The 17,651-nt window shown below is 46.9% G+C and overlaps 1 protein-coding gene across 1 annotated transcript; it reads right to left on the bottom strand.

Annotated features, from left to right (window-relative positions):
• Positions 1-2,244: 2,244 nt before the first annotated feature.
• On the bottom strand, positions 2,245-16,040 carry SAP30L (SAP30 like). Its single transcript, XM_036909695.2, has 4 exons — positions 15,205-16,040; positions 11,263-11,385; positions 8,982-9,080; positions 2,245-7,480 (listed from the first exon to the last, which is right to left on the bottom strand). The coding sequence occupies exons 1-4, from the start codon at positions 15,400-15,402 to the stop codon at positions 7,352-7,354; spliced, it is 549 nt and encodes a 182-aa protein (XP_036765590.1). The 5' UTR covers positions 15,403-16,040; the 3' UTR covers positions 2,245-7,351.
• Positions 16,041-17,651: the final 1,611 nt, after the last annotated feature.

The following is a 17,651-nucleotide window of genomic DNA, read 5'->3' as shown; positions in this document are numbered from 1 at the left end:
GTGTTTACACCTCTATGAATTGGAGCTAATAACAGTTCCTATTTTATATAATTGTAGTGAGATTAAATCAGTCAATGCATGTAAAACTAAAACCGGGAGCACGTTGTCTGGCATGTACACTGCACTTGATAGCTATGATTTCTGGATTGGAAAGATCCTTACAAACTGAAAACTTGTTCAGTAAATGTAAGATTCAATTTCAGACATTTGTAGTGTCCTCCTACACGCCAAGCACAGTGCTAGGAACTGTGGATCATTTTCATTCTGTTTTTTTCTAGAATGAAAATCATCCATTCCAATGATTCATCTTGGTAGTGTTGCTGTCACTGAGCATGCTCAGTATATTCGCTCAGGCTCTAACACTTCTGATGTGTTTGCGGTTGAACATAGGTATTTTCCTTCCCTGGACCTTATGGGGCTGGACTCAGTGGTTCCTAAACCTGGGTCTGCGTACAAATTTCCCAGATTTTGTAAAAGTAGCTCCCTAGGCCCCGCTTGCAGAGATTCTCCTTTAGGAGCCTCCCTGAGAACTTTTCACCAGGACTCCTGAGAGGCTGAAGCTGCTGGACTGGGAACCTCCGGACCGGATCAGTGCTTCTTAACTTTATTGAGCTTAAATCTTACCTGGGGAAATTTAAAAATCCATATTCCTGGGATCCAGCCCCTGAGCTTTTTCATTCTGAGAATCTGGGCTGGGGGCCAAGGAATTGGCATTTTAACAAAATTCTTAGGGGATTCTGATGGGGGCGGGAGGTGGTAAGAGCCACACTCTCAAAAATGATGGACCTCAGATAACCTGATATTCAATATTCTGAAAGTCTGATTTGAAAAAAGGGTGTCTGGCTCCTACTGAAACCTGTTCTAAGGTACACTGGATGTGGGGTCACCCTTCCATCACAACTGGATATCTGGATCCTTACAGGCCGACTTCAGTGGGGTCAGCCAGTTTTGCGGAAGCTTCAGGACAAAGCAACTTTTTGTGACTCACCATGTGAGGGATTAGAGGACAGTGGGAAGGCAGCAGAAGGGAAGGAGCTACTTAAGTTACACCTCAAATAAGAGACAACATGATAAGAAAATTGGAACCTCCTTTGCTTCTTGAAGGAAACCTGCTCAGGGACCCCTTGATTGCATCCTTCAGCAACAATCCATCACTAATCCTGTGGGCTCTCAGTGACACCCGACTCCCCATTCTCCTTGTCCCCAGAAATGCCTCCTGAAAAGTCACCATCCACACTATTGACAAGGGAGTAGAAGGGGAGAGGGGAGGGTGGGGAGCAGAGGAAATGCACTTTCAACTTCAGGGCTGTTTAAAATTTTAGGGCTAGTATGTGTTTAACTAATATGGTGAAGACAAATAAGTATTGTATTCCCTTAATTTGCCAGAGGTAGGAGGACGGCTAAAGTGGCACTAGTGACAGACTCGAAAGGAAAGACCTGAGTCTGTGACTTGGCTGGGCACAGGACTTCACCCCCCAGGCCTCAGGGGCCTCCAATAAAGCTCAGTCAGATAGCGCCATCACGGGCATGTGACTTTCCTGGGGACTTCATTAAAAATGCCATTTCTGATTCAGCAGACAGCTGGAAGGTGAGGGGGGCAGAGATCGTGCACTCCTAACAAGCACTCAGAAAATGGACCACCTTTCAACGGCAAGGCTCTAGTGTGAAGAAAGCCAGTCCATACACTTTTAATAGGTTTTGAGACATTTGAACATTGGGATATTGATGTAAAGGTCTACATTTTCAGATCCTCTTGTGAAATTGCCAAGAACTGGCCACACAGGGCTGGCATTCCCTCATGGCAACAATAGGCTGGAGCCAATTGCCCTGGCCCTTAGAAAGGACCTGTGTTCAGGCTTGCAGCAAGTCCCCTGCAAGCACTCCAGCTTGCAGTCCTCCATCCAGGTCACTTGGGATGCTCCTTTACAGATGGGCGACTGAAGACCCCGAGTGAGGCTGCTTGCCCAGGTATCTTGCTGGTCTGCTGAGCAGCATTCCAGCTTCAGACGCAGGTCACTGGACCCTGGTCAGTAATTCCACATGAGTGAGTGGGAGAGTAGGACCAGACATCTATGACCTATACTCAGTCGGCGTGCACTGGGACTGGAGGTGGGAGTGTAGGAGCTAGTACTTGGAGCCAGGAGGAAAGGCCATTGTCACTAGTCACTGTACAACATAGCCAGGGGCCAATGAAGAAGTAGACACATCTGAATTCCTTGTGGACAAAGAGAACAACAGAGTGTCTCTCGTTATTCATTCAGATCATTTATTCAGAGTGAAAGTTAGGCCATCCCATCTGTGTGATATTGCAATATGAAAAGTCACATACATACTAAGGAGACCCCACAGAATCGAGAGCCTTTCAACAGTACAGAGCCATAGATCACAGAATTGAAATACAAATGATCCCCCCTATTTGGCAGGAAACAAGTACAATATGAGGAGGCTGGAATGGAAGGGCACTTGCTTTTTGATAAGGCAGTTACAGATGGGAACAAAACAAAGCCACACCCCCAAACACTCTGATGGGCATAACATATAACAGACATGTAAAACAGGGATCCTGGAAAGCCCTCTGTCATTGCAGAGATGTGTTCACCAAGTGAAATCAACTTTAGGGTTTGTGTTTTTAAGATGTAAGCCAGATGAAGTAACTGAATTTAGACATTTCTACCTTAAAAAAAGGTCCCACCTTACCACAGGCTGGATTCCAACTCTCAAAACATGAGATCAACTTAACCCTTCCAACCATAAGCTTGTAATAAAACTGTAATAAAAGGAAAATAATAAAAAGGCACCCCTAAAGCACTATGCTTCCCAGGAAATGTTCTGAGCTCGCCTGTCCTTCAGTTCACCTGCCTAGCTTGGGAACAGGGATGGGGAGGCTGTGAATCAGGGCCACAGAGCTGTGTGTGTCTGCTCAAGTCAGGGCCAACTGTCACACAAACTCAAAGGACCACCTGAAAGGCAGAAGTCTGACCAACAGATTACAGAGCAAGCCTATTCTGTGTAACTAGATTCTAGGATACCACCACATCTTTCACCAGACTGTTGAACACTGGTCTTAAATTATGGGCAAGTTCTCTTCTCCCCTCCTATTTATTTATTTTGGAAAACTCAACTGACTGCTTTCCTAACCATGTCACTGAACCTTGAGTTCTGCAAGTTGGTTCATAGTTCGTGAGAGCCAGGATGGCCTTGGGAACCTCAAGAATCCGACAGCAGCTTCCTTTAGGCTGGATTAGAGTTCCGCTGCAAGTCAGAGTGAGAAGAGGGGTTAGGCCACACAATGCCACGTGACTCAGGCAAGTCTTTGAATGTTAGTTTCCCTATCACCAAACATGAGTAACAGCGCAACAGCAACCCTAAAGGGCTTTCCAGCTTGAAAATATGGCACCGCTCTGACACTGAGACATGTGGTCCCTCCCCCTGCAAGTTCCTTGTTTTTTTCAGTGAAACAACATGTGAAGTACCTGCAGGAATCTTAAGGTACAAGCCTTTGGCAGCCATGGAACCTCTAAATTCCACACAGGGCAATAATAATATTTTAACATCTTCTAGCTATAATTGTTTCTAAGTGATATGAGCATCAGTGTTTGAGGGGCGAGTACAGCACTAAGGTCTCATCTGTCTTAAGGTATTTTTTTTAGCAGGTTGATAGCATCCCTTCCTCCCCTGACCCCTCCATCCCGTCAGCAAGAACAAGAGAGTATAACTAGGCTGATGGGGTTTCCCCACATTCTCCAACAAGGAACTAAATGGACCAATCCTCAGAGGAAATGGCAATTAGGACACCAAAGTGTCTGCTAGCTGCTCCTTTGTACAAGACAAATGCTATGCCCTGGGACAGTGCAAGCAACTAGGTCCCTGGCCAAGATGAACCATTTGTTCTGTGGCTCCCACTGGGCAGAGACTAAGAAGGAAAGTACAGAGAACATAGAAAAGCCAGAGGTTTACAAAGATAGAACAGGCTTCCCTAGGAGGTAGTGAATTCCCTGACCTCAGAGTTGTTTAAGCCCACTGCTCAAACCCTGGTGGGACAGTTGCAGGCAGAATGTCAGCACCTATGGGGAGATTGGACTGGACAACTTAAAGCCCTTTCCCAACTTTTGGGCCTTGTCCTTGTAATGACTGGGAGCCTTCAGATGATTTCCATGAAGCAACTACTCTGGGATCCATGGTTGGAACAACCTATTTCAACAGGCAAGGTCCCCACAGTAAGTTCCTTTTCCTACTTTCTCCCTTCTACCAGGCAGTTGTCCTGGAGCATATTAACAAAAAGTTCCCACAAAATAAACAGCTGAAATGCCAAGGTTGGATGCAACATTCCAGCTGCAAACAATTATTAATATCTGTTCTCTGGAAGGCTAGCAGTGAATATTCAACTATGAAAATAACATGTAACAACTTGGCAGCTGTAATACATAAGTGAAATTCCTCTTCGTTTTACAACACCAGTCTTGAATCCTTTGGTCTTACTCTTTCACAGCATTCACTATGATCTTTTTCACATGCTGTTGCCAACCTAAGGGTCTGTTCATTGAAGTAAGAAATTTGTGCGTTTGTGTTTTTTAAAAACCTTAAAATGAAGCAGCACGAATGGCAGGATATTAACATTTCTACATGACAACTTTCAGGACATATGAAGAACCACACCAGGCGTCAACTGAGGCAGGAACTGTACTCTTTAAGAAGATAATGCCAGTTCTGGATTTCAAATTCCAGTTTTACTCAGGAGCACCAAGAGGAGAGAAGGCGATGCTGCAACATTACATGTGGAGAGAAGCACAAGAGCCCTTGGCAGGTGGTATAGAAATGCAGGCAGCCAAGATGAACACTGCTTTCGTAAAAGCCCACCGCTCCCTGAAGCCAGGCCCAGTTGCTTTGGAGGCCCGCCACTTCTCAGGCAGAACTCTCCTGCCCACAGATCAAGCCATGGACACTGTCAAAGAGGCTAAGGCAAGTGGTTCAGTGGTTTGCTGAATGAACAGATTTTTGCACATGGGAAAAACCTAAGTTTAGACAGCTTTGTCTTTTCTCTCATCTGACATGTTTTCAAAGATTGAAAAGAATACCCATGGCCTCTACTTCCTAAATCTCTCTTTACAGGAAAGATGGCACGGGACTCAAGTGCACAGCATCTGGTTGATGGTGAAAAATTTCCTCAGGCTTCACGGTGGAACAAAAGCATTCTTACAGACACACTTGAACAGATGGATCCTAACACCATGTCTTTTGGTACAGAAATGTACTGCTGTCTCTCTCAACTGGGAGAACAGATTTGCGGTTAAAGAAACAGTAACATGACCTAAACATCCAAAATTTGGCTTAAACATCAGAAAGATATGCTTTTTTCTCAATAAGATATGGACATTTCCAGAGAGCAGGTCACCAATGCCTTAACCTATAGTTCCAGATCTGCTCCCACAACTCTAGCCCTCTGAGAAAACACTCCCCTTGACAAAGGGGCTTTGGTGTTTGATGCCTTCAAAGCCTTTCTACCTCAGCCTCTCAGGGAAAACACCTATGTAAGCCGCATACCTTTGAGTCTTCTTGATGCCTCACGTCAACATCCTTCAGCGGTAAGTGGTGAGAAAACCTCTCTATACACACTGAATCTGAATGACTAAATAAACGCTCAGAGAGCACCTTGCCATGCTATCCACAGCCAGGTGTACTAATAAGATCCCCTCATAGTCTAGAGCATGTTCTATATACACTCATTTATACATATTTTAAAAGGCTGCAATCTGCTGCATGTGTTTTGAGCACTGGTGAAAGCTTTGCTACAACAGAAAACACTGTTTTGGTGTGAGTGGTGGCCCTGTCCCCGATCCGTGGAACCGAGACCTTCAGATACTCACCACCCTACTGAGAGGGATTTTTGCTCCAACTTCTCTATTGATGCTCAGATTAAACCATCCACAAGACATTAAAACTCTCTGCCAGGCCAGGCTATCCACTACTTCTTTTATAATTTAAGGCTTAAGAAAGAATTTAGGATTAAACACTATGTAAGAAAATGATATTGACCACAGTGCATTTCAAGATGGTCATAAATTAGAATCCAAGTCCTTTTCTTCCCTTTCTGTCCACCCCTTATCCACACTCTCCCCCTTCAAAACACTGATTAGAAAATTTTGCAAAAGCATACTTTTATAAAGCTTTGTGTTCAAAAGATACTTTGGCTCTAAGATAATTAGATAGAGGAATCTGAGTTTTTAAACAACAACAAAAATCAGGTAATTACTAATACTTAAAAAAAAAATCATTTCAACAGTCCTTTCCCCCAAATGGGAGGCAAACTGCTCATAAGCATGAACATCAGATGGCATTGACCTTGTTGCTCAAACCCATAATTTGCTGCCGACCCATGAGGCCAGGGAGTCAAGGCCAGTCAGACTTTCTAGCCTAGAGCTAGACTTCCGAGCAGGAATCACATGGACCTTGGCAGCTTTCTTGGTTGTTGTAAACTAAGCATTAGTACTTCTGAAAGCATGAGCCCCAAACCACTAAATATCTCCATTTGTCAAAGCATTTATGGCCCAGGAAAATAGACAAAGTCATCACACAGAACTTCACCCCAAAGGGTGGAGCACAGAGGCTGTACAAAGGGCTGCAGCTCCTGAGAGTCTCCGCATCAGTGTTTCTGGAACCTCCACAACTATTGCTTGGCACGTGTGACTGCCCTGAAGTCCTTGTTTGATTTGAAACCTCCTGTTGGTGCATCAGGATTTCCTTCACACTCCAGAAGTTAAGTGGTGAGCAACAGAAATGGCAGAGGTCTCATTAACTAGAGGTGTGAAGCAGATGTTACAAGGCTGGCACTGTTAGTGACAAGCTCAGTTAGTCAACAAATACTGTGTGCAAGGCACAGGGCCAGTGAGGGGGACTGGTGTCAAAGTGATAAACGACAAAGCTTGCAACAAAGCAGAGCATCTACACTCCTAAGCCTTGGGCGCGCTCCCACACACCCACTGGCAGCTGTGCCTTGCTGCTGTCCCAGGGCGATGGCTCACATGGGGCAGCATGCTATGGCAAGGTGGCCACCAAAACATTTTTTATCCCACATTTCCAGTAGAACTGACTTAACGCTTTGTTGAATGCTGTAAAACATACTTTTTAATTCTTATGATCTTGTTTTAGTCCAGTAGTTGCCTTAAAAGAAAGCCTTTGTATACACATGCTGAATCATGAGAATATAATCCTCCTGACCAAAGAGATTTACAGTATTCATTATTCAAACTTTTTTATTTACAATAAAATTTAGCAGTCTTTACGGGCTTAAATGTAGCAGATATCACCTGTGCATTAAGCACTGTACTTCACCCCTTGGGGATGTGCTTCATCCTCACTCAAGCTGCTTGCTGCCGTCAGATTTCTGGTCCAGTCTACTCTTGTTACTCTTCACCATGTAGATGAAGTAGGCGAGGGTCTCTTTTTCATTCACAGGTATGTTCCTGAAGTGTCGGCTTACAGTCTACATGGGGGAAAATAACAGAACCCAATAAAGCAGGCATAAGTCAGGGCCACAAATTCTCAACTGTGCAGAAGAGGGACTGCACAGATGCTTCCAGAGCTACAGAGGGTGTCATGGCGACTGCAGCGCCCCCAGCAGTGCTGCAGAGCTCAGAATGCCCTTCTCTCCCAGGGTGTAGGGGATCGGGCTTCCGTGCTTCCAAAGCAGCACTTTAACCCACAACACCCAAGTGTGGTTCTATTTCAGTGGCAGCCAGCTGCCCATCATAGCATGATCTCAAGGTCATCCCCATGGAGGAAGAGACTGGACTGCTCTGGCTGGCTTGCTGCCACCATTACCTCTCAGGCCCTGATACTGGGCAGAAAAATGTCTTTTTAAAATTGTGCCAAGTGAGCAGACAACTGAACAAACGTAAGTGTCTGACCCATCTAAATAGTACATAACTGCCTCTTGAAAGATATATCAGATTTGAAGAAAAAGTCATTGTTAGTATATATTCTTGATACTTTGTTTTATTTTACAAGTCCTGAAAAAGCAGGTCTCCTCTTCCCCACCTCATCCTATCCCTTCTACCAGGGGTGAATACCAGCAGATGGACAATGTTATCTTGAAGTAGGAAAGGGTTGTTTTATCCACATGCTACTGAAGGAGAGGTTTAAGAAATATGATGGACTAGCAAGAAACCTTCAAAGGAGACCAAAAACCAACAGGGCTGTGAACCTTTAAGGAAATTCTTGAACGGATCAAGGTGGCTAGGATGGATAAAAAGAGCATGGGAGAACCAGAACTACAGAGGGGTTATCTCTGCATGGCAGTATTTTATCTTTCTTTTTTTCATTATTCCCAATTTTCTATAATAGGCAGAAAAACACATTAAGGGGGATGACAGCATACCCACACAAGTGCCTAGAGGACAGAAGTAACGAGCTAGGCTGTCAGGATAGTAAAGTAATGGCCAATGGAGCCTTTTCTTTCCTTCCAAACTTGGAAAGAACTCAGGCAGGAGAAAACTTTCTTGGGCTCCACTCATCGTAATAAATACTTCTACCACCAACATCAGAGTAGAAGAACTCAGAGAAAAAAACAAAGAAAAATAGCTCCTACAGAACAAGAGTGAAGGTTTGGGATAATTAATGTGACACAGCTGATATATGGAAAGGAATATATCTATAAAGAATCTTGCAAAATAAGATTCAAACAAATGAATACTCAGGACTTAGAATCAGGAGTCCTGAGATTCCAAACTTGATTCTGCTACCAACTTGCTGCTGATTTTAAGCAAGTCCTTTCCTCGCTCTGTGCCATGCCTCCTTTTATGGAAATAGGGCCTTCACAGGTCTAAAGCGGAGGGATTCTAAATTGTGCAGAGGGAACAGGAGGTTGCTTCTAGATCTGTGGAGTGAATTATGGTCAACAGACACACAAGCAGTAAGCAGAATCAAGGTCAACATCTGAAGCACAATGCTGGCTCTCTTTTTAAAAGTGCAATTTGTCTACCTACTTCTGCTAACTGGGCCTTATTGAAGCCTGGTCTGGTCTGCAATTTGTAGTGTCGTTTATAACGTCGTAGAGTGTTCACCTGCAGCTGGAACAGATCAACCTAGAGAGAAGAGGAGAAACATGTTACCCATCACCTGATCAGCCATTACTCACCGCGAGCCCACTGTGTGCCTAGCGCTAACACTAGGTGGGGGTGGGGCTGGAGAGGAATAAAGAAGTCTCAAAAATAGTCCACCGAGGACTAATAACTGGCGGGGAGGACAAAAATAATTGGAAAAGAAGTTCTGGCTGGGGAGGGTGGTCCCAGAAGGCTGATGAGGCTTAAGCTGTGGAGAGGAAGGGTTTAGAAAGGCAGTGAGGAATAGTCTAGAGTAGGGAATGAGAGAGAAGACCATGAGCACAGAAAGCTAGGAGAACAGACAGGCTAGAGGGGCATAGGCAAATGCAGCGGGCTTCAAAGGTGAGACTGGATGGTACCATGTCTTGAAAAGCAGGAGCTCTCCTAGGTGGTGTAGGGTCACATTCCAGAAAGATAGGTCTAGCGGTGGTTTATAGGGAAGGCTGATCAGGGGGCAGAGGGAGGTGTTGTAGCAATGATCCAGAACTGAGGTGATGAGGTTGAGCTTTGGAGGAGTGGTGACACTAGAGGGCACACCAAGCACAGACAGTAAAGGAAAATCCTGATAGACATCTTGGAGGAAGACAGGCAGGGCTAGCAGCAGACCAGACAGAGGAGCGTGAAGGATGACAGTGGGAAGTAGTTATCTTCGAACAGTTCTATCCTAGACTCAGCCTCAGGTAACAGAATCCTTAACAATCCTCCAGAGAAAGTTCAAAAGCTACTATAGTGAATGTACTAATCAGCAGGTTAGGGTCAGGATCTCTGCAGGTGACTGGATAACACAGGCGAAAGGATCTCCCCTTTTTTCTAATGCAGGAAGAGAGGAGAATTGCACAGTTGTGAAATATTGAAGGCCCAGGAAGTTGGGCTGCCTTTACCTGCCTCTAAAAGTGATGTTCTTGCTTCAGGCAAGTGGAGAACTCTTAGAAACAAAATGAATGATTAATATGAGGGACCAAAGTCCTTCATTTTTTTAAAAACATTCCTCAAATCCTTTGTTTTTTGTTTTGTTTTTGTGAAAAGCATTTAGAAATTGAATACATCCATTTCTTTAAAAAAAAAAAAAAGAATGCTGAAGGCAATAGAAAGATATTGTAAACCAATGCTGGAAAAGGAGACACAGGAAGGGGCAGAGGGAAACGACTGTATTTTCAAAGATTTCCTCCACATCTGCAGACAAAAGCCCGCCTACTCTTTCTATTCCTACACAGTCATTTTCACTTTGAGTGCTAACAGGCGGTTGCCTTATGAAATATTCATGCATGAAATAGTCAATGTACATTATAAATGGTTCTTCTTTTGCTAAGTCTTAAGTGAAAACAATTTAGATAGAAAATCCAATCTTCCTTCCTGTGGCCTTGCTTAATAGACATTGGCCCCCTGAAGGAAATGTGGCCTTCTGGTTCGAGAAGCCTAGGTCTCACCTCTTCTAGGGCAATGGTTCTCAGAAGAGGACAATTTTGCCCTCCAGAGGACAAGCGGTAATGTCTGGAGACACTTTTTGAATGTCACGACTCAGGGGGTGGTGTGACTGGCATCAAGTGGGCAGACAAGTGCAGTTGCTAAACACCCTGTACCGCACAGGACGGCCTGTACGACAAAGAATTACCTGGCCCCAAATGTCAGCAGTGCCAGGGCTGGGCCAGTGTAACTGATTTTGGAATGGGACTAAGGCTGGGTCAGGAATCAGAGTGCTAGAATATCAGAGTTGGTAATATGGACAACTTACATCTTCATTTTGCAGACCAGAAAATAGAAGGGAAGTGATTCCCCCAATCCATATACACTCAGTCTCCAACTTTAAAGGCAAAAACCAAGTTTAAAAAACTTGACATTGTGGTTATATTTAGGTACTGATCAGGGACTTCTTGAAGAAAGGCCTACTGGAAAGGGCACTGGACTGGAGCCCCAAACTCTACATGTGCCCTCAAGTCTCTGTACCTGTCTATTAAATGATTGGGCAGTCATACCAGTTGACTTCTAAGCTTTTGGCTCTCAGATTCCATATTACTATGATTCTACGATTCACTTTTCAAATGAACCACAGCAAACAAAGGGAACTAAAATTACTTTTTAGCACAAAAAGCAGACCAGGCCAGAGGCAAGGATCAGATCAGTGTCCATTCTTCCAGCTTTCTCAAGCTGAGTTTTTGACCTTTACCTCAGGAATGTCAGTGTCATGCTCAGGAGAATCTCCACCATCGTCGCTTGTCTTCCTCTTCCTTTTGTTTCGTACACTCTGGATGAAATTTTTGTGGAAGTCACAGATATAGAGGTGCCTTACCTAATGGGGAACAAATTAAAGTCAGAGGTGCTACTTCCGTGGAATCAGCTGAGCTGAGTTGCAGAACACGAGACCCACAAGAAGACTGCCGGTATCACTTCAGGGGGTGTGCCGTAAAGCACATCTCCACCGAATGGTGAAGATCGTGGACTGTGCGGGCCGGCAAAGGGAGCAGTCCCTGTGGCTGGGACGGGGTGGAGGCCCCTGACTAGAAGGGAGATCTGTAGGGGGCCAGGACGCATTCCAGGTGGGAAGAAGAGCCAGACTGTTTCAGATGAGGGTGACAGAAGGCGAGGCGGCCCAGGAGAGCAAGGAGGCCCGCGTGGACAGCGTCAGCTAGGTGGGCGTGGCTACCGTGCACAGGCATAATGAGAAAGTGTGGGGAAGGGGAATGAGAACATCTTAGACTTTCCTGGGGACAAGACAGAGCCTCCTCTGCAGGATTTTGAAGCAGGGAGTGAGGTGACATTATCAGCCCCGTCAGAGCTATGAATTTACAAATGGGCTGGAATGCACTGCCCGGGAGCAGGAAATCAGGAAAGGGGCTGTGGTAATGGTAGACGGCACATCCTATTTTTACACGGACAATAGCGACTACTGAAAGATGACAACTCTGAAGAACTTTCTTTCTGTGTATCAATTTGGAATTCTTGCATTACCACACATCTGATCCACAAAGTGGAAGAGATGCTGAAATTCTCACAAGGTGAAATTACATAAAAGAAGCTGATACTACCGCTGATTTTTTAATACAGGCTGGAGGCGTAATAGTAAGTGAAGGCGGCAACAGCAGTGAAGAACATGTTTTTACTTAAGGTTGTAAGTAGCCGGGTTGGCTGGAAGAACCATTCAAAAATTTAACAGAAACTTGAATGCCTGTGTAAATGACTTGGGGTTGTTGACACTTTAAACAGATGTTGCACAAATGTTCTTCAGAGATTTCTGAATCTGAGTTTATTTCTTAAAGATAAAAGTAAGCTGATAAGAAACCAGCATCAATTAATTCAGGACTATTCAAGGAGAAAACAATGGAAACTGATGCTTTAGTTTTCACTGGGATGAATTACCATTTTCATGTTGGCTGTATTAGCAAGTCCTGGGTAGTTTTAAGTTTCTGTTGTGATGATGCCTTGCAAACAGCAGGTATTCAATAGATGCTGTTGCACCAACAAAGGCTGTCCCTGGAAGGTAACAGTGGCTTAGGCTAGTAAAAGCCACCATTTACGTATGGCTACAAACTGGAACAGCTTTGCCCGATCCATTACCGTTGCAGGACTTTCAGGCACAGCATGTGTCATGTCCCAAAGAACACCCCCTAGTTGATGTATCGGCCTCTGCAGCTGTTTTTACCACGGATGAAAGCACACTTAGAATATCCACTACATCCCTGCTGGGAAGGTGGCCCTCAGGTTAGCTAGTTCCATATGCAAACTGAGATTAAGTTGCTCCTCAAATTCATAGAGTGAAAGACTCACTCGGTAGGCGCACAGGCAGAGGAGGTGATTTCCTAAAGTAGTGTTGGGGAGGTTTCAGGTCAGGACACTAGAATCATGGAATCCTGGATGGAAGAGTATGTAGCGGTCATCAGCGTAACCACACTGGCCCCAATCTCATTTTCTAGAGGGGTGACCCAAAGCCACTCAGAGCAGGGAAATGACCTGGCCATGGTACCTGGGCTTTGACCTGGCACATGTCCTTTCCCACCCACACATTTTCCTTATACTCTTCTCAACTTCCACTTTTGTCCAGAAAAAAGAAGAAATGAGTCACCTGAAGGAATGTCTGAAAGCATGTTATAATATCTTAATAAATCACAGAACACTGCCAATGTCTACATGAAATGAATTAAACTGAGATGGATTTTGGAGCTATTATTTAAAAAAGGTTCTCTGCCACACCCTTTAACAAGCTAAATAGTCACTATTTCCCCTTCATCATTTTCAAGTACATACTGGGTTTCAAAAATTTCAGAGCTCAGTGGACTTTCAGGAGGTGGAGGTGGAGGAAGGACGGTGGTAGCGAAGGGTCTAGTGTTACTTTTTTTCCTGTTTCACTTTCTGCAACAGCTAAAAATTCTTATAACACGCCACTTACTTAGAATTGAATTCCTGCCCAAGTCTGTGAGAATGAAATAGAATCCCTTTCAGAAATAATGACTCTACACCACCACCTTGAAACACTCACCCTTCAGCAGCACTACCTGTTAGGGAGGGAACTCAAGTGCCAGGCTCTGGCTGCCTCTCCTCTAGCTAGTGGGTATAAAACAATCAACATAGCCCAACACAGGTTTCCCAGGGGGGTCACTATGGAGTGAGCCCCAGTGGTAACAGCACATTGTTCAGATGTGACAGCACCCAAGGGCTTAAAAGAACTAGGAATTCTCTTTTTAAAGACTGGAAAATGTTATTTTAAGCCGCTCAAGTGAAGGCCACATAAAGTAGGCAGTGTTTTCAAGATGAATTCATTGCTGTTTTAGAATTAAGCGTTTCATTTCAAAATGTGACTAATCTGGACCACTTTAGTAACCAATTGTTGGCTCTCAGATGAATTCCATTAATTCATTCATTGATAGAGATTTGTAGCAAGAAAGCCATTAACTCACCCCCAACCATTTAAAAATAGCATCTTCCTATACAAGAGTTGCAAATGTATTATAATTGTTAACTTTGGACGGTACAGAAGGTAAGAGCCTGGAGAAAAGGGCAGGGAAGATTTTTATTTATTGAAGACTTAATCAGGCTTATCATGGGGCTTGAAGCAAATCAGATAACGGGTTTAAGATATTAACCAGCCTCTTAGTTGCTGTGTGACTCTGGCACTGCCAGTTCCTATCTCTAGACCTCAGTTTCAACTGTAAAATCAGAAGGGGAAGAATGGGTGTCCTTTCAGTTGAACAAGCAGTCTTGGTTTTCCCCCAACAGTGGAGAAACTCTGGTCCTAGAAGAGAATGGATGTTAACCACCTAAGTTCTAGACAGGTCTATCTGAATATTAAATACTCCCTTAACTCATTTTCAATTCCTAATCAGAAGGAAGCCACTTAAGGCTGGCCGCAACAGATGTCAAACCAAGTTCTTAATTGATTAACAATAGACACATCTTTAGAATTGTTACTAGAAGTGGTGAAATCACACAGGAAAAAATTCCCTTTAATTAGGCATAAAACTGAGGGCAAATCTATTTAAATTTAACCCCTCGCCCCCGTCCCCCGACTGCCGCCCGCGGTATTTCTAAGTAAGTTAGCCCTAGGAAAATTGATTTTATTCCTTCCTGTCACTTCGACTGCCAGAGCCATCTCCGAAGACCTGGTCTTGGCTTTAGTTCTGCCACATCCTTGAAAATCCCATTTCCCTACAGCTGAAAGCGAAGCAGCGAGCTCCGTGACCCTCTGCAGAAGCGGAGGCCGCCGCGGCAGTCAGGGAAATAGCTGCCACCTTTCCTTTTCTGAAGGAATTACAGGGTTCCGAGGAGGAGGGAGAAGTTGGAGAAGAGCCGGGTCCCTTCATCATCCCCTCCCCAATACTTGCTCTTTTGTCGTTCAACAAAATTAACCAACCTCTCCCTGCTCTAATAATACCTAAACCGGTAACAACTGTTCAAACCTCCCCAGGCGGGACCCCCCGCTCCCAGCTCCCGCATTTGGGCACAATCCCACTAAGAGCTTGTCGGCGCTGAAGCGGCCTTTGAAATCCCGAGTCCAACTCCCCAGTTTGCAGATAAAGGGCGGCGAGGCCCAGGGCGGGGAGGGCCCCGGAGTCCCGCCCGCAGCCCGGGGCAGTACCGGGCGCGGGGACCCGGGAGGGGGCGCGGGCAGACTCACGCTCTTGTCGATGTCCAGCTTGAGTTTCTTCTGCGAGATGCTCTTCTGGACCCTCTTGCTGAAGGAGGCGTTGCCCGCGGGCCGGACGCAGCGCTCGCCGTCCTCGATGAGGCAGCAGCTCTGGCCGTAGCCCGGGGCGGCGGCGGGGGCGGCGGGGGGCCCTTCGCGGCTGTCCTCCTCTGTGCTAAAGCCGTTCATCTCCCCGCCCCGGGCCGGCCTCTCCGGGGGAGGGCCCCTGCCAGGCCACTCCGCGGTCGCGCTCCCCGCGGGACAGGTCGCTGAGGCCCCCGCAGCCAAGGGTCCCAGAGTCCGTCTCCAGTCCAGGCGCTGCCCTGCCCCGCACCCGGGAGGCCCGGCTCCGCTCCGCCGCGATCCAGCTCCTTCGGCCGTCGGCCCCGCGTCTCTGCAAAGCTCCTTCCTGCCGGCTGGAGGCCCCGGGGTGGACTCCCGCGGCTCGCAGGGCCCCGCTGGGGGTCACCCGGAGGCGCTTTCTGCTGGGGGCCCAGAACCGTTACCCTTCGGCGGGGGCGCCCGGGAAGGCGTCCCAGGAAACAGCAGCTCCCCGGGGACTCCCAGCTAGGGTTGCCAGGGGGTTTTGAGGGCCCCCGCCGGCACCCGCCTTCTTTCAGCTGCGGGGCAAACTCGCCGCCGGGCAGCTCCCCCGGGGTGGTGCGGCCTCCCCGCGCGGGGCCCGGCCTCGAACCCGCGGCTCCCGGACTCCGCAGCGCGTCCGGCCCGCCCCACCCCTGCAGCCGCTCGGCTGCGCCCGGAGTCCCGCGGCAGCCCCTGGGCCGCCCGGCCGCCGCCCGCCCAACGCTCCGCACCACAACAGTTCGCTCCCCCCGCCCTCCTCGAGACAGCGGAAGTTCCGCCTCCTGGCACCCATTGGCCTCGTTCGCCCTATGGGCGGGGCCACAGCCGCCGCTGGGGCTCCCCATTGGAGTCCACCGCCGCCAGTCCCTGGCGCCTGGCTACTTCCTGGACTCCACTGGGATGGGTTCAAAGTAGAGAAAGTGGAAGAGGGAAGAGTTCTCAGTTGAGGGAGGGGAACCGGGCCGTAGACTCTCCGGGCCTGGGCAGGGTTGGTGAGCTGGGGCCTGGCTGAACAGAGGTCCAGACTCCAGAAGCAGAGGATCACCTTCGGGGGCGGACAGAAGCACAAACGTGGGCGGGGGCACAGAGACAGACATGGGGAGGGGCATAAGAGGGGGGCCTAAAGGAAGCAGAGGTGCTATCTTGAGAGACAGACTGGGTAAAACGGAGGACAGGGCCAGAGAACCCGCAGACCGGTGGGAGGTAGGATGGGTGACATAGGACGGAAAGCCTGTCATGGCGGGAAAGACCGAGGGTCAGTCCGTGCAAACACGTGGAGAGACCTGCATAGGAGACGATGGGGGTATGATGGAAGTTCTTGCAAGGTAGTCGGATGCTTGGGGTGATGGAGACGCCAGACTGTGAAGACTGGGCCTGGCTTGGTGAGGGTGGGCTCGTAAAGAGAAGGGGTGAGAGTCAAAGAGACCCCAGGGGCTTGGGTCAACCCTCCCCTGGGAAGAATCAGAAGTCGGGAAAAGGTTTGGAGGGTAGACTAGATGAACCTCGGGCAAGAGGAGGGGCTGCGGCAGAGATGGAGAAAAGGTTGGGGGTTGGAGGACCAAGGGCCAGCCTTGGCTTGGGAAGGGCTCGCCGGGGCTCCGGCCCTCCCCAGAGCTTTTTTAGCTGGAGCTTCTATTGCTTTAAGCCTCCCAGTCTACCCGCGAGGTGACCGCGTCCTGCCAAGCCCGGGAGCTTGGGGTTCCGCGCTTAGAGCGCCACACGCGCCAAGGAGAGCTGTAGAGGAAGAGCCCTAGCACCCTTTGCTAGACCACCTCTCCACTGGGCAGCTTGGGGACACATGAGGGCCAAAAACCCGGAAGGGACTATCCCAGGGTCCTGTGTTTTTGCAGTCATTTAGGCTGGGTGACATTTTCTTGGTGGGAAGGTTAGGGAGTACTATTTTGGTAGTACTAGGTGGAATTAAAGAGGCTTCTGGTTTGTGTCCTGTTGAAAAGGGGAAAGCTACCAGTTTCCATATTTAGAAGCTGATGCCCTGTGATCTTAAATTTTCCTCAGGGGCCTTAATGGTTTCTGTGCCCTCTAACTTGGTAATTTCACGTGTGGGACAGCCATTGTAGGAAATTGACCTACTCTAGAATATCTTAAACACAACAATGTTCATTATTTATTAACAGGAAAAATTTAGAAAGAATCTAGAATTTCTACAAGAGAAGTGATTAAACATCTATAAAATGAAGTATTGTGCATTCATGATGTTTTCAACATTTAAGGTAGTTTAAAATCAGTGTACACATTTTCTATATATAATAATTCCACACTGGCTCTTCAATAAAGAGTTAATGAGTTGGAGAAATGGTTTATTTATGGTATGTTTAAACTGCAGGATATGAAAT

Source organism: Manis pentadactyla, chromosome 2 (assembly GCF_030020395.1).
Source record: "Manis pentadactyla isolate mManPen7 chromosome 2, mManPen7.hap1, whole genome shotgun sequence".
Classification (NCBI taxonomy): Eukaryota; Metazoa; Chordata; class Mammalia; order Pholidota; family Manidae; genus Manis; species Manis pentadactyla.
This window is presented reverse-complemented; position numbering and strand designations above follow the sequence as displayed.

Coding starts and splice junctions, on each gene's coding strand:
- SAP30L (XM_036909695.2), bottom strand. CDS start 15,402: ATGAACGGCTTTAGCACAGAGGAGGACAGCCGCGAAGGGCCCCCCGCC. Junction 11,386..15,204: donor AGCTGGACATCGACAAGAGC/GTGAGTCTGCCC, acceptor GTTCCCCATTAG/GTAAGGCACCTCTATATCTG. Junction 7,481..8,981: donor ATAAGGCCCAGTTAGCAGAA/GTAGGTAGACAA, acceptor TCCCCCATGTAG/ACTGTAAGCCGACACTTCAG.